Source organism: Maniola jurtina, chromosome 27 (genome assembly GCF_905333055.1).
Source record: "Maniola jurtina chromosome 27, ilManJurt1.1, whole genome shotgun sequence".
Classification (NCBI taxonomy): domain Eukaryota; kingdom Metazoa; phylum Arthropoda; class Insecta; order Lepidoptera; family Nymphalidae; genus Maniola; species Maniola jurtina.
Genome location: NC_060055.1, coordinates 5,154,684 through 5,171,174, shown reverse-complemented (window position 1 = coordinate 5,171,174; position 16,491 = coordinate 5,154,684). Strand labels below are relative to the sequence as shown.

The following is a 16,491-nucleotide window of genomic DNA, read 5'->3' as shown; positions in this document are numbered from 1 at the left end:
CATGATTCTAGGTCAAGTAAAGTACCCTTATAGGTTTTTTCTTAACTGAGAACAAAGTCATCCTATAAGGGTTTTTGTTTTTCCTTTGGAATTCAATTTCGGAATCCTTAAAATACCAGTATTGTATTAGTTAATAAACCAAATCATTTATTCTTTCATTTTTGTGTTTTGTGGTGCACTGAAGAATACAGGATGTAACCAGAATGCTAGCAAAAACGAAGACTGGTGATAGGACTGATGATTACTGATAAGATTTACGCAAATAAAACATCTGACTGACGCTAGAGGTGAACGAACGTTCCGTAAATAGGTCACTCGAAGTCAATGCCGTGTCGTAGGTAGGGCATTGACCAGAGTTTTGCACGCTATACAATGCGGGTTTGAAAAATACTAAATCACTAAAACTACAAGATAAGGTAAATGGTTATTGGCATTGGCTTGTGTTAAGGTAGTATAATAATAACGATAAGTTTTTGAGAGCGTTCTGGTTAAATCAGTATACATACATACATACATTTAATCAAATTGGGGTTCCTTAGAAGGACATGGAAATGCATCCAAAATAAAAACAATAACGTAAAATGAAACATTTTTATTGAACTTAAATATACCTAGTTAATTAATAACAATAGTTACAATGGAAGCGCATATTTTACATAGCTAACTTTATAAGTACGGAATACATTCGGAAAGGTTGACTGAACGAACCAATGCGCGGCAGAATAGACCCTCACTTCGTACCATCAAATAGATCGATATATCACCTACTGCACAGGTACAAGGTCAGCGGTCTTTTTAATTTGAACAAATACAATAACCTTTTCAACAGATATTATAGGTCCCTATAACGTACAACCCTAACATACATAATCTTTAAATACATAACCCTCTCCTTTGTTTTAGGCATCCAAGTCAGGCAAACAACAGTCTTATTACTATACCTAATTAGATAATCAAATATTTTTAATAAGTGGAGAGTTTTAAATTTATACGAAGTACAAAGATTAGCCAATGTCAAGTTTGTAGTTATTTGTAACAAGTTAGTTAAACTATACAAGTATGGACCCCGTCTGTGCCGGCGCTCGCCGACACACGCACGGCACCCCCTTAGAGCGCTTTCCAGTCAGTTTTAACAAAAAAAAAAGACACTCCAAAAAGGCAGAGCACGCCCGCCAGCTAACACCAACACAGACGAAGTCCCTTTATGGCTCTATAATTTGATTATCTATGTAGTCTGTATCACTACGCATATATTACATACATATACACACACAAGCGTACGAATTTGTCTTCACTTTTTAAGGTGCATGACACGGGTCTGCCCGCGATATTCAAATTTAATTTGGTTTTTCGCAATTTGTAAACTAATACGACAAAGCAGGCTTATGGCATTTTAATTGCACCAATGGCGGTATCATCCTCACAGGTTTATATAAAAATCTTTACTTGAAAGGGTCCAGTTTAAGAAATTAGTTATAGTATTGACTAATTTGTGAGTAACTTATGTCAAACTCATTATTTTGACTAATTTCTTAAACTGAACACTTTCAAGTAAAGATTTTTATGTAATCCTATGAAGCAACTAGGGTTCAATTTGTTAGTAGACAGTTTATAAACTCTGTAATAATTAGCTAAATATTTCGTTCCATCTGACAGTCCTCTGGTATCTCCTTTTTATAAACTAGGAGTAATTTCATTTCATGTCCCTTCATTCATTAAGTTTTCATTCATTTCATTCATTTGGTTTACTTTACAATCGCGTCAGTCCTTTGGCTTCTCTTCCTATCGTAGTTTCTTATCGTTTAAAGACTATGTAGTAATACCTAAATATATTTCCGTCCATCTAAATGTCCTCTGGTATCTCCTTTTGTGAACTTGGTGTAATTTGGTCCACCTCTTCATTCATTAAATGTAATTTGGTTCACTTTACAATCGCGTCAGTCTCCCGGCTTCTGTTCCTATGGTATAAGTTTATAATTTATCATCTGCCAGTGGTATATCCCTATGCACTTTGGTAACTATTCTCTATAATATATTATTGTAGTTTATAACCGCTTATAAACTCTGTAGTAATAGCTAATATCGCCTTCCATCTGTCTGTCCCCTGGGACCTCCTCTTCGTCCACTAAGTGGAACTGTTGCTTGTCGATGTTGGGAAAGAATGTGTCACAGTCAAATGACTTTTGTATCTCTGTTAGGTATATTTTACGATTTGGATGTGGTTTACTTTATAATTGCGTCAGTACCCTGGCTTCTGTTCCTATGGTATAAGTTTATAATTTATCATCTGCCAGTGGTATATCCCTATGCACCTTGGTAACTATTCTCTATAATATATTATTGTAGTTTATAACCGCTTATAAACTCTGTAGTAATAGCTAATATCGCCTTCCATCTGTCTGTCCCCTGGGACCTCCTCTTCGTCCACCAAGTGGAACTGTTGCTTGTCGATGTTGGGAAAGAATGTGTCACAGTCAAATGACTTCTGTATCTCTGTTAGATATATTTTGCCACAGTTTGGATGCTGCATTGCTGCCTGGAACATAAAATATTGAAAATCAAATTAGAATAAAACATATTTTGAGAAAAGATCTGTGCTCAGTAGTGGGTCAATGAGCTTCTTTTAGGGTTCTGTACCTCAAAAGGAAAAGCGGAACCCTTATAGGATCATTTTGTTGTCTGTCTGTCCGTCCGTCCGTCGTGTCTGTCAAGAAAACCTATAGGGTACTACCCGTTGACCTAGAATCATGAAATTTGCCAGGTAGGTAGGTGTTATAGCACAAGTACAGGAATAAATCTGAAAACCGCGAATTTGTGGTTACATCATTAAATTTTTTTTAAATGTGTTTCAATTTTCAAAGTAAGATAACTATACCAAGTGGGGTATCATATGAAAGGGCTTTACCTGCACACTCTAAAATAGATTTTTATTTATTTTTATGTATAATAGTTTTTGATTTATCGTGCAAAATGTCGGAAAAATATCCGAGCACGGAACCCTCGGTGCGCGAGTCTGACTCGCACTTGGCCGGTTTTTAAAGAATATTAGCCATGTCAAATGCGACTTATATTCCCCTTTCCTCTCCAACTAAGCGTTAAGCTTGTGCTAGGAGTAGGTACGGTAGTGCAGCTGATGGGTATTGAACTGCCGACCCTTCAGAGTTCAGTCCGCTTCTCAACTGTTGAGCTATTGAGGATCTATGATGATGATGATGGATAAAAAAGTTTAATCACCTTGTAAATAGATGAGCCGCCTATAACCCAGGTGGACTCAATATCCTCTCGACCTTCAATGTAGCTGATGGCTTCATCCAGACCTGGAACAACTATCACACCTTCTGGAACCTGAAAAACATGATCAAAAACGTTTTAAAAAGTAGTTAGGAACAATATCTATATATTATTACTTAGAATAGTTATGTATGTATGTATATTTATTATGGTTATTAATATACTTAATAATATATAAGTAATTTCGAATAATTCTTTGGGACTTGGTACTATCCAACACTAGCTTCTCCTTTCAGCAAAGGTTGCCTGGTAGAGATTGCTCTCTTTAAGCAATAAGGCCGCGTTTGCACACATTTGTTTTTTTTTGTTCTCATCCTTCTGTGTTGTGTTCATTTACATGTTTTTGTGTGCAATGAAGACTTCTATCTATCTATATCTATCTATCTATTTTTTTTTTATATTTTTTTTTATTCACTATAGGTAAGCGCTTGACCACAGTTACACCTGATGGAAAGTGATGATGTGGTCTAAGATGGGACACGTTTACCTAGAAGGTGCCTATTCACTCTTGTTTTAAAGATACCCGGATAGTATTTGGTAGGAAACACAGATCGCGGAAGAGTATTCCAAACCTTAGCCATGCGTATGAGGAATGAAGACGCAAAACGTTTCGTGCGTGTAGATGGAATGTCGACGACATAAGGATGGAAACTCGCCCAACGTCTTGCGGTTCGGTGGTAAAATGGTGTCTATCTATTTATCTTAGCAGTTCAGATGAGAAAAAAGAAAGCAAATTGCAAATGTGTATGAGGAATTTCAACTACTTTACCGTTTCTTTGATAGCATCAACTTGTCCTGTCAGTACAATATTGACTCTATTTGGCAAAGGCCTGTACTTCAATGGTATGCAGTCCCATGTTCTACGTCCCATGATGACAGCATTTGTCTTGTCTGGTGATGACACTTTACTTGTCATTGTGGTGAAGTACGCCATTTCTTTTCTGGAAACAAGTGTAAATTAAAAATTTATAACACCCCCGACGATCCAAAGTATTTGAGTTTTCCAAAACATCATTTTCAAATAAATAATTATGTATTATGTAGGCAACGTCCATCTTGACAGCTTGACATTTGTCAATTGACATAATATTATGAACCTAACGGTTATCTAACCTTCTTTTCTACAAGAAAACTAGAAAAGAGCTGATAACTCTTAAACGGCTGAACCAATTTTTTTAGATTATAGCTAAGAACACTCTCGATCAAGCCACCTTTCAAACAAAAAAAAACTAAATTAAAATCGGTTCATTCGTTTAGGCGCTACGATGCCACAGACAGATACACAGATACACAGATACACAGACACACAGATACACAGATACACACGTCAAACTTATGACACCCCTCTTTTTGGGTCGGGGGTTAAAAAAGTTTATCGGCTTTATTTGATTGTATCTTCTACCCTCAAGTTGACTGGAAGCGATCACTATTTTTTTTTTTATTCACTATAGGCAAGCGCTTGACCACAATCACACCTGATGGAAAGTGATGATGTGGTCTAAGATGGGACGCGTTTACCTAGAAGGTGCCTATTCTTGTTTTAAAGATACCCGGATTGTAATTGTGATTTTAGTGATAAGGCCACCTATTGTAGTGACATCTATTTTGTTATAATTATATCTGTTGGGAAAATGAAATTAAAGAAACAGGAGGTATAAACTGGAGAAAAAATGCTCTAAACAGGAAGACCTGGAAAAATCTGGAGGAGGACTTTACTCGATGAGAGGTCCTTAAAATAAAAATGCAAATAATCACATTTCTAATTATTATTATATTTTAAGATTAAATAATAAATATTAACTAGGTAATGCATGCACAAGTAAATTAATTTATATAACTGTGAATTTTAATTATTTTTTGTCAACCAATTGTTTGTTTAGTAATTTATTAAGGATAAATAAAAGGCTTTATATCTGCTTTATAGGCTTATAATATCTGTATGTAAATTTGGTTCACAATAAAGAATATTTTACTTTACTTGCTTCTTTAAATGTAGTATAGAAGCATGCGTTACTTTGCAGAAGTCCATGATATACAAGGAACCAAAAGCTTAATTTGCTATAATCCGCCAAACCAAAGAAATCTGTATGGTGCAACATGCGGCATGCAACGCCCGCCCTCCCACTGATAAACATGCAGGAAAAGCCAGCCATCAAGCAGATTCTAGTGAGATTCACTTGAGATTCTACTGTACTTACTAGGTACTTTATTGAATGGTAGATCGCTTAGCACTTACTTCAGTCTCCATGGTAGAGCACCATTTGCTCCAATACCCATGTTCTCACATGCCGCCGCTATCAAATTCAATTTCACCTTTGACATCGTAGTAAAAAATTCACGATAACTTTACACGTGAGAAACTTATTTGCTTATAAACTGGGAATAAGCACAGAGCCGTCGAGAAATGGAATTTTCATCCAGAGATATGGAACGTTAGTTCTTATTTAAGATTTCATTTATAATTTCAATTTTTAAAATTAATTTAGCAACCAGTCCACAGCAACGATAGATTTTTGAAAATTTTGACGTGTGATTTTGACGTGATACCACAGACAACTTGTAGACACTACTACTACTAACACTTTTCTACCTAACTATTTTTGCCGATAAAATCATATTTCATTTAAGTAAGTATAAGTACTTTTTATTCTCTAAATGGGCGATAATTTTTATAAAATTATTATTAATCGATCCGCTTTTGGTAAGTAACTAATGAAATATTATACTGTATTTTGGCATTACACTATTTCAATTGCTGTAAACATTACCTACATAGTGCATAATATGCATACTTATCTAATGTAGAAATACAGAACAGACGCCATGAGTGTTAAAAAATAATATCAAAGTAGGTATAGTCGGGATACATCATGTGTTAACTAAAAGTGATTCTTTTTCGGTGTCTAATGACTCGTATTGCAGGATTGCATATTTGCAGTTTGCTTCCTAATAGGGAATCCTAAACATGCATGCGGCATCTTATGTATGTGTGTAATAATGAGATCTTTGAATGTCATTCTAATTACTTTTATGTTTAAGAGTCATTATTCTATGCAAATACTATGAACTTTTGACTTTATTGATTGACTATTAGAAGAACCTAAATTCTGTAAGCACTGTTTTCACTACGCATTTCTTTTGTGAGCACTTCAACGAGCAAACGTTTACTTAATTCACTTAAAAAATCATTTTTTAAATTTCAAAAAGCAGTTGTTTAGCTTCAGTATGTATGTATTTTTTTATTTTTTTATTTTTTACATATTTTAATGAAAGAGTTGTTGCATCTACAGAGAAATAATATTTTTTTTAATATTAACTTCTTACCTAATAGTATTTTAAAAAGTTACATTAAGTACATACATGTTTAAATTTCATTTCACCAAAAAATCTTTAATTGTTTCAGAACTAGTTAATAGTATGATGTAACAACATTAAAAAAATGTTTTTTCTATAACAGGGCTTCGAACTTTAGTAATAATCCTTTTAATTCGGATGACGAATTACCTATAACTTCAAATTCAACTTCAAAGAGTAAATCACTCAATAAATTGAAGAAATCAAAAAAGCGGCAGTCAGATTCAGAATCTGAACCGGAACCACCTGTAAAGCGTAAGAAAGCGCTTCAAAAAAAGCCTGTCAAGGCTGCACGTCCTTCATGGGAGTCTGAGGTGAGTTATTACACTTTATTTTTACTGTAAATATAATATTATTACAATTGTTTTCAAGAAATATTAGAATTCTGACTGAATATAAGCATCAACTAAACCCTTTAAGAAGATATTAATGGTTTTTTTACATCATTATATTTAATTATTTAATTATTAGTTAATATTAGCTTAGCACGTTTGAATATGGAGCCTAAGGTCTCAAGTTCGATTCTTGAGCTGGATCAAATAAATTGTTAGCTTTAGGGGAGGTTTCGCAACTCAACTCTGGGTTGTTGAATTTATTGATGGAAACCTATTTATTAATAAACATTTTATTAACTGAGTTAATATTTTTTAATAACTAAAAATATTATTTTTGTCTTTTCAGTACGAAGAAGAAGTGGTGCAAAAGCTTGAACCACTTAAAAATTTTATCACCAAAAAAATAGCATCTGGGTATTCTACCCAGCGAAAACCAGAGAAATTAATAACGGAAGGCGATTATTACTTAGAACTCCGCATCTATAACGCTGCTGAAGCATCAAAGATAAGCCCGGGTAATCGATGGCGTCACGCCCTTTTTACTTATAAGTCATGTATGGATACCAACTCAGAAATTTGGCAGGCAACGAATCGCTTGGTCGCTGCTGCTAAGGAAGATTTTAAAGGGGTTAAACCTACACTATACCCAGCATGAAAATTTTAACTGCATTTTACTAACTTCAAATAATAAGTACTCTTACTTAGTATAATCTCATAATGACTTTTTGTGATATTTGTAATATAACAGTGCCAAAATACTTTTCACATAAGAAAAGTTATATACATAAGTCTAATTGTTTACTTCGCACAGAATTCGATAATGTTCAAATAATTGGAACTGCTTTTAAGAACAGAATACTAAGCTATCGTGTATGTCCATCAAAAAAAATTTTGTTACCTGAGCAATTTTTATCTGAAGTTGTAAATACGATATGTAATTTAGTAAAAAGAAGTCTTGAGAAACATAATGCTCTTAAAATAAATTTTGAACTATTTGCGACTTTTACTTTGCCAAAAAATAATGAAAAATCTTTGAAGTCGTTTAATACTAAATATGTACAAATTTTTCAATCCACAAACATAAAAAATATATATTTAGAGTGTGTAAAAAGCCTGCTTAACAAATTATCAGAGTTTGAACATTCAGAATCAGGCTGGTCTTTTGACTCTTTGAATAATTTAGAAGTAAACATTAATAAATATAATCCTTTAAGGACAGGCTCCTATATTCCACTACCAATAAAAATTCTGAAAACTAGATCTTGTGTAAATATTAAAAATAGTGATGATAAGTGTTTTCTGTGGAGTATATTAGCACATATGTATCCCACCGATAAAAACTGTAATAGAGTATCTTCATATCCTCATTATTCAAAAGTTTTAAAAACAGATGGTATGTCGTTTCCACCATCTTTTGAGGATATCACATTATTTGAAAAAAATAATTCTGACATAAGTGTTAATATATACAGTTTAGAAAAAAATGGTGATATTAACGGACCTCTGTACAAAACCAGCAAGCGTAAACTTGTTCATGTTAATTTGCTTTACATTACTAAAAACAATAAAAGACATTTTTGTTTGATAAGAAACTTTGAACGGTTGGTTCATAGTCAACTTACTAAAAATAAGTCTAAAATTTTTTTATGTGAGGAGTGCTTCATTTATTTCAATTCAGAAGAAAAATTATGCAAACATAATTGTGCTAGAATTAAAACTGTTCTTCCAGAGAAAAATAGTAAATTATATTTTGATAATTATGAAAGAACTCAAAGAATACCAATTGTGATTTATGGTGATTTTGAAAGTTTATTAAGAGAATATTCTGATAAAAGTAAATCTGGGCATACTGAAACCATACAGGTTCATGAAGCCACATCTTTCGCGTACTATATTTGTTGTGAATCTAAACCTGAACTTAATGAACTGGTTTCATACATAGGAGCTAACTGTGCTCAAAAATTTGTAGAAACAATTTCAAATGATGTCAAACGATTACATGCAATTTTGTTAGAAAATAATCCCATGAAACTACTTACTGAAACTGAAAAGAAATGTTTTCATAATGCAAAAGTTTGCTGTATATGTAAACAAAAATTTACATCCACAGATAAAATTGTAGCAGATCACGATCATTTTACAGGGGAATATAGAGGCGCGGCTCACAACATTTGCAACTTGAGTGCAAAGAAATGTCCTTTTATACCTATTATATTTCATAATTTAAGTAATTACGATTGCCATCTTTTTATTAAAGAGTTAGCGAGTATTAATGGTCGTATAAATATTATTCCAAAAAATAAAGAAAAATACATATCTTTCACAAAATTTATATCAATTGATTCAAAAACTGCTGCTCAGCTGAAATTCATCGATTCTTTTAATTTTCTCAGTTGTAGCTTAGATAAATTAGCTAGATCTTTACATCAAGACGACTTCGTAAACTTGCGTAGGTATTACAGTGATCAGTATTTATTTGATTTGATTTGCAGAAAGGGTGTGTACTGCTATGATTATATAGACTCTTTAAAACGTTACGATGAAACTGAGTTACCAAAACGAAAACATTTTTTTAATAAACTTACTTCAGAACTTATTTCGGAAGAAGATTATAAACATGCATTGAAAGTTTGGAAAACTTTTAAAATAAAAAATTTAGGCGAATATACAGATTTATATTTAAAATGTGATGTACTATTACTAGCAGATAGTTTTGAAAAATTCAGAAAAATTAGCTTAGCAACCTATTGCTTAGATCCGTGCTATTATGTTTCTTCACCTTCTTTAAGTTGGGATGCAATGCTTTTGCATACCAATGTAAAATTAGACCTTATAACTGATGTGGAGATGTATCAAATGATTGAAAAAGGTATACGAGGTGGTCTAGCTCAGTGTTCTTTAAGGTATGCTAAAGCTAACAATAAATATATGTCTGACTATGATATCAACAAATCAAGTAGCTTTTTGGTATATTTAGACTGTGTGAACCTGTATGGTTATGCAATGATGATGAAACTTCCTACAAGTAATTTTAAATTTTTGAACAAAGACCAAATTGAGACTTTTGAAATTGATTCTATTACTGTTGATAGTAACATTGGTTATATACTTGAAGTAGATCTTAGTTATCCATCTGAAATACATGACGCTCACTCAGATTTACCATTTGCTGCTGAAAAATTTACACCTTTTGGTCATAGAAATGCCAAGCTTATTGCAAATTTATACGACAAATGTTCCTATGTTATTCACTACATCCATTTAAAAGAATGTCTTAAAAACGGTCTAAAATTGTTAAAAATTCATAGAATTCTATCATTTGAACAAAAAGAATTTTTGAAACCATATATTGAATTGAATACCTCTTTGAGGCAAAAAGCAGAGTCTGAATTTGAAAAAGACTTTTTCAAAAAACAAAATAATGCTATTTTTGGTAAAACCATAGAAAATAAAAGAAAACAAGTAAATGTAAAACTTGTTAATACATGGACAGATAAGAATAATAAGACAAACAGGATTATTGGAGCAGAAAAGTATGTAAGTGCGCCTAACTTTAAATGTTTGTCGATATTTACAGATAATTTGGTTGCAATCCAATTAGAACAAACGAAATTAATTTTGGATAGACCAATTTATGTGGGGTTTACTGTTTTAGAGTTAGCTAAAACACATTTATATAACTTTCACTATTCTATAATGAAACCATTATATAAAGAAAATATTGAACTTTGTTATACTGATACTGATAGCTTACTATATCGCATATATACTGATGATTTTTATTCAGACATGAAAAAGAATATTAAGTTTTTCGATACCAGCAATTTTAGCAATAAAAATGTTTACAATATCCCTCAAGCAAATATGAAAATTCCGGGGTTTTTTAAAGATGAGATGGGTGGAGATGTTATTGTTGAATTTGTTGGCTTACGAGCAAAATTGTATTGTATTGAATCACAAAAAATGTCTATTAAAAAGGCAAAAGGAGTGACAACATCTGTTACCAAAAGGTTGGATATAGATAAATACAAAAATGTGTTATACTACAATCAATCAGTCAGAAAGAATATGTGTGTTATTAGATCTAAAAATCATAATGTATATACCCAAAAAATTAATAAGTTAGTTTTAAATAGTGAAGATGATAAAAGACAAATTTTAAAGAAGCAATTTAAAACGTTGCCGTGGGGGCACTACAGTACAATTTTTTAGTTGTTAATTTGTACAAGATTTTATGTTATTCATTACTGTGCAATTTTGATTGTTCATGTATGCATGCAAATATTGAAATAAATATTTACTACTCATCATCACTGTCATTTTATTATTTTACCTTTTAGTTTTTTATTTTTATATTTATCGAGATCAATAACTTGAGTTATAGTGATATCATAGCAGGTGATAATGTTTGCTTACTGACCTTTACGTTTGTTTATATAGACCTTCAATTTCAACATTATATCCTTATCACCTTGGTCAAGAAATGAAAATGCAGTAAGCAAACATTAAGCAAAATTAAAAAAACCTTTACATTGAAGGGAATCGAACCCTTGAAATATTTGAAAAAACTTGATTGTACTACCTAATATTTACATGGAATACGTTAATATTATTAGGTACTTAGTACAATCATAATGTTTTCAATTAATAGTTTAAAATTTAAAAAAACAATTTTATTCTTTTAACCACGTTTATTTCATAAATAATGAATTCATGCTACAGCTCCTTACTCTAAAAAACACTATTTTTATAAACAAAAAATATGATGATATTTAAAAATAAGCAAATTACATTTCAACAATAGTTCACATTTATATGGAGTGAGTAATTTTTGACATTATTTTACCTATCAAATTTTCTGTAGCATCCATAACTTCATCGTAATTATCCTTGACTACATACTGTGCACTAACACTAGGAGTATCACCATTTATATTTTCATCTTGTTCTCCTCCATTTAGTCCATAAATATTTATTTTTATTAAATGAAGCCGTCTTCCAGTTGCTTTGCGAATAACATAGGATGTTGATGTAGAAGTCGGGGGTGAAACAGGCTTCAATAGTGATAAACTGCATTTTTTCTTTTTTTTCATCTCCTTACTAGATGCTTGAACTGGTTCTGCTGCTTGTTTTTGAGCTAAATCCTCGCAAAGTCTCTGAAATTCAGTTTCCGCGAACCCGTTTACATCTTGTGCGTAGTAAAAAGGATTTGTTAGATTTTCGTTGGGTAAGATAGGAGTCGACATAATTCTGAAACAAAAAGAAAAATAATTAATAAATAACGGTAAAAAAATACATGCTTTATTAAAAGTCAGCACATTGTTATAAAATAATTATAATAACTTACCAAGTAAAATACTCGATATTTATTATGATAAAATTATGAGCGCGGCTACTGTTTTCTTCGGGAGCTGTAGCAGGAATGAAGCTTTAATAAATAATAATTAATCTAATACTGTCTTGCGATCTAAAACGATGTAATTTGAGCAAAACGAAAACATAATGCTTTAGTGACACAGCATCACATTCCAAGTTTTTCCCGAGAGCTGTAACAGGAATGAACATGCATCGATAGTAAAATCTTATATAATCTTGTATTCTCAAATGGGTAATTTGAGCAAAGTGAAAACAAATCTTTAGTGACACAGCAACGCATTCCGAGTTTACACGTGTATGGTGTCATTTCTTTAAATTGGTTATTAACATTATGTTACATTTTAGTTATAAAATTATATAGAATATAATGTGAAGACTTTATAACAGGATTTTATCTTTTTTAACAGAAAACACAATGAAGTTGATCAAACAACCAGTAACATTGGAAATTAACAATTTAAATATAGAAGCGTCATCAATCCAAAAAAGGCATAGTTTGCTATTGCCCGATACGATTCGCTGTATAATATGTGGACCGTCAAATTGTGGCAAAACAAACACAATGTTAAGCTTATTACTACATCAAAATGGTCTCAAGTTTCAAAATGTTTACCTATATTCTAAAACAACATTTCAACCAAAATATTGTTTTTTGAATAAAGTTTTAAGCATGGTTCCAGCTGTTAAGCTCTTTACCTTCAAAGATGATAAAGAGGTTATTCCTCCTACTGAAGCCTTGAAAAATTCTGTATTTATTTTTGATGATGTTACTTGCGAGAACCAAGTAAATATCCGAGATTATTTTTCAATGGGTAGACATAAGAACATCGACTGTTTTTATTTGACTCAAACATATTCTAAGATACCAAAACAATTAATTCGAGATAACGTAAATTTTTTAATAATTTTTAAACAAGATGATATAAATTTGAAACACATCTATAACGAACATGTCAATTCTGACATGACTTGGTCAGACTTCAAAAAATTATGTTCAGATATATGGAAAGATCCATACACATGTTTAATAATTAACAAAGATTGTGAATTAAATAACGGTAGATATAGAAAATCTTTCGACGTTTTTGTAAAATTTTGAATGAAATTATTTAAACAGATTGTAATTTAAAATTAGTTTCATTTTAATTTTTACTACATAGTTCAATGGTTGTGTAAAATAATTAAAAAAAGAAATGGAAACAAGTTTGAAAAAAGAGTTAATTAAATCAGTAAAGGCTATTAAAAGTAAAGTAAAAAGATTACGTGATGAAGATGAAGAGTTAGAACTGAGGCGGAAAAAAATATTTAAACCACTGTCTGATCCTTTGAAAGCAATTGTTACACTAAGTAAATATGCTACAAACAAATCTTATCATGAAACTAATTGTAACAACGCAAGTGTTGAAAATAATCAATCGCCTGAAGTTCCAAATATAAACTCAAAACAAGATGGTGATATTGAAATTACTCACAACGATAATAACTTTGAAGAAAATCCGAAAAAACAAGAGGAAATGTCTGAACCTTTGGAATTTCTAAATGATGAAGTCAACATTTCCGAAACACTGGCAGACAATGATCTGTTTGGCGAGCAAAGCAATGTATCTATACCATTTGGTATACGTCGCATTAACAAAAAATTGATGATAGGAAATACCCCCGTCAAATTTTCAACTGTAGATGATATGTCTTCAAACAAATTAACTTTTATTACTATTGATGATAAAAGTTATGAACTAACTGCTGGTTTAATAGAACTTTTATTAAGAAATAAACCAAACTTGAATAAAGTAACTGAAAGTGATAAAATCACATATAAAGATATCTTAATTAGTACTAGTGCTCATAAAAGGGATTACAATCCTGCTAATCAAATTAAAGGTGACAAAGGAAAAAAATATTCTCAAATCATCAAACCATTATTTTATGAAAAGGATATGTGTGAAACAAACAAATTAAAGTACGGTGGTAGGCTACCAGTTTTAAAGAAATACAAAACTGATACTGATCTCATCTATTGGGATGATCCAAATGAGTTAATTGAAAGATTAAGATTGATTATTGCGTCCAGAGACGCTGGCAACACTAATCATGATAATGAAATTCTTTCGATTATTGAAGAGTTAAAAGAAGCGGGTATAATAAAAGAATAAAAGAAAGCACATTTATGGAGCGTGTTCAGTATTGATAAGCAGGTTGAACATGAAAGTTGATAAGTTTGGACATCATGTTAATAAGATGCGAAGAATGAAAGGAGTGTTATTAGAATGCGCTTTGAAGTGTACAAACAATAATTTGGATGCTCAGCATAAAAGAGTAAAAAATCTTGCGCAGCCGGTAGATTCTAACGATTGTGTTACAAAAGAATACGTTGATGTTTTGGCAGAGAATCTTTCAAAAAAAATATCATCAATTAATCAGTTTATTACAGAAATAAATATTAAAGTAAGTAATTTGATCGAAATCACCGAGGCTAGTAAAGTAAAACATGAGCAAAAACAGCGTCGTAAATGAAATACATAAAAATGCAAGAGTAAACTTTCCTCGTCGACATGTTGTCATGAGAGATATAGACGATTTATGGCAAGCTGACTTGATTGATATGAAATCTCTTTCGAAACAAAATTCAGGTTATAAATATATTTTAGTTGTAATTGATACATTCTCAAAATATGCTTGGGCATTTCCACTAAAGTTTAAAAATAAAGATCAGGTCTCTAAAGCGTTTGAATCTATATTAAAGAAAGGACGTATTCCAAAAAACCTTCAAACAGATTTTGGAACTGAGTTTTACAACGAAAATTTTAAAAAGATAGTCAAAAAGTTTAACATCAATCATTATTCTACATATTCCACTAAAAAAGCTTCTATAGTTGAAAGACTTATAAGAACTTTAAAAAATAAAATGTATAAACAATTCAGTTTCCAAGGAAACTACACTTGGACTAAAGGTGTGCTAGAAGAAATAGTTGAAAATTATAACACCTCTAAACATAGAACGATCGGTTTATCTCCTAACGCAGTTAATGAAAATAATAAGAAACTTATACTTCAAAGATTTAATGTAGGAAAACAGTTAAAAATCCTTAAGAAGAGAAATTTAAAAGTTGGAGATTTTGTGCGGATTAGTAAGTATAAAGGTGTTTTTGAAAAAGGTTACACTCCTAATTGGTCCACCGAAATATTCCATATTAAAAAAGTACAGAAAACGAATCCTGTTACTTACCTTATAGAAGATGCTAAACATCAGCCAATTTTGGGCTCATTTTATGCAGAAGAACTTCAAAAAACAGAAAATCCTAATGTCTATCTTATTGAAAAAGTTTTAAAAAGAAAAGGAAACAAGATATTTGTAAAGTGGTTAGGATTTCCATCGAGTGAAAATAGTTGGATAGATAGAACGAATATTTTATAACTAACTAGTTCCCAATTTATTTATTGTTATTTAAGTGATAGTATAGTTATTTTACATTCATTGTAATAAAAGTAATGAAAGAGAGCAGTATTCTCAATTGGTTTATAAATCATTTACCATTTGAACTTCATCTACCTGGATATAATTACTGTGGTGCTGGTACAAAATTGTATAAAAGGCTTGCACGGGGAGATCAAGGTGTAAATAAATTGGATGAATATTGTAAACAACACGATATTGCATACGACTTATCAACTTCATTAAGTGATCGTCATAAGGCTGATAAAATATTGATGAAAAGGGCTAAGCAACGTGCTTTAGCATCTGATGCAACTTTGGGAGAAAAGATAGCAGCAAATTTAGTTAATAAAGCTATGATAGCTAAATTGTATACCGGGTCGGGACTGACTAGTAAAGCCAACAATTCTAAAACAGTGTCGCCAAAAAAATCCGCTTCAGGCACTGGTTTGAAAAAACACTTTAAACATGTTGTTGCTCATGCAAAAAAGCATGTGCAAAAAATGAAACCCAAATGTAAGAAAATGGCTATAGAATTAGCCATAGCAGCGGCTAAAGAATTGACTAAAGACTCGTCAATAAAACTTCCTCGAATTATACCAATTCCAAAAACTGGTGGAGTACTTCCTTTGATACCTATTTTTGCCGGATTATCTGCTGCGGGTAGCTTAGCTGGTGGTGCTGCAGGAATCGCTAAAGTTA

General features: G+C 31.6%; 1 protein-coding gene and 1 long non-coding RNA gene across 2 annotated transcripts; one reads left to right on the top strand and one right to left on the bottom strand.

Annotated features, from left to right (window-relative positions):
* Positions 1–1,821: 1,821 nt before the first annotated feature.
* On the bottom strand, positions 1,822–5,811 carry LOC123879090 (dihydrofolate reductase). Its single transcript, XM_045926627.1, has 5 exons — positions 5,528–5,811; positions 4,061–4,232; positions 3,235–3,345; positions 2,339–2,536; positions 1,822–1,954 (listed from the first exon to the last, which is right to left on the bottom strand). Exons 1-4 carry the CDS (start codon positions 5,611–5,613, stop codon positions 2,348–2,350), a joined length of 558 nt encoding a protein of 185 aa, XP_045782583.1. The 5' UTR covers positions 5,614–5,811; the 3' UTR covers positions 1,822–1,954; positions 2,339–2,347.
* On the top strand, positions 1,874–2,487 carry LOC123879098. Its single transcript, XR_006798946.1, has 3 exons — positions 1,874–1,969; positions 2,045–2,271; positions 2,347–2,487. It is a non-coding gene; the product is annotated as an uncharacterized LOC123879098 (long non-coding RNA).
* Positions 5,812–16,491: the final 10,680 nt, after the last annotated feature.

Excerpts from the sequence above, each read along its gene's own strand:
- LOC123879090 (XM_045926627.1), bottom strand. The coding sequence starts at position 5,613 with ATGTCAAAGGTGAAATTGAATTTGATAGCGGCGGCATGTGAGAACATG. Across the intron at positions 4,233-5,527 it reads GCTCTACCATGGAGACTGAA|AAAAGAAATGGCGTACTTCA; the intron begins GTAAGTGCTAAG and ends ACTTGTTTCCAG. Across the intron at positions 3,346-4,060 it reads TTGATGCTATCAAAGAAACG|GTTCCAGAAGGTGTGATAGT; the intron begins GTAAAGTAGTTG and ends CATGTTTTTCAG.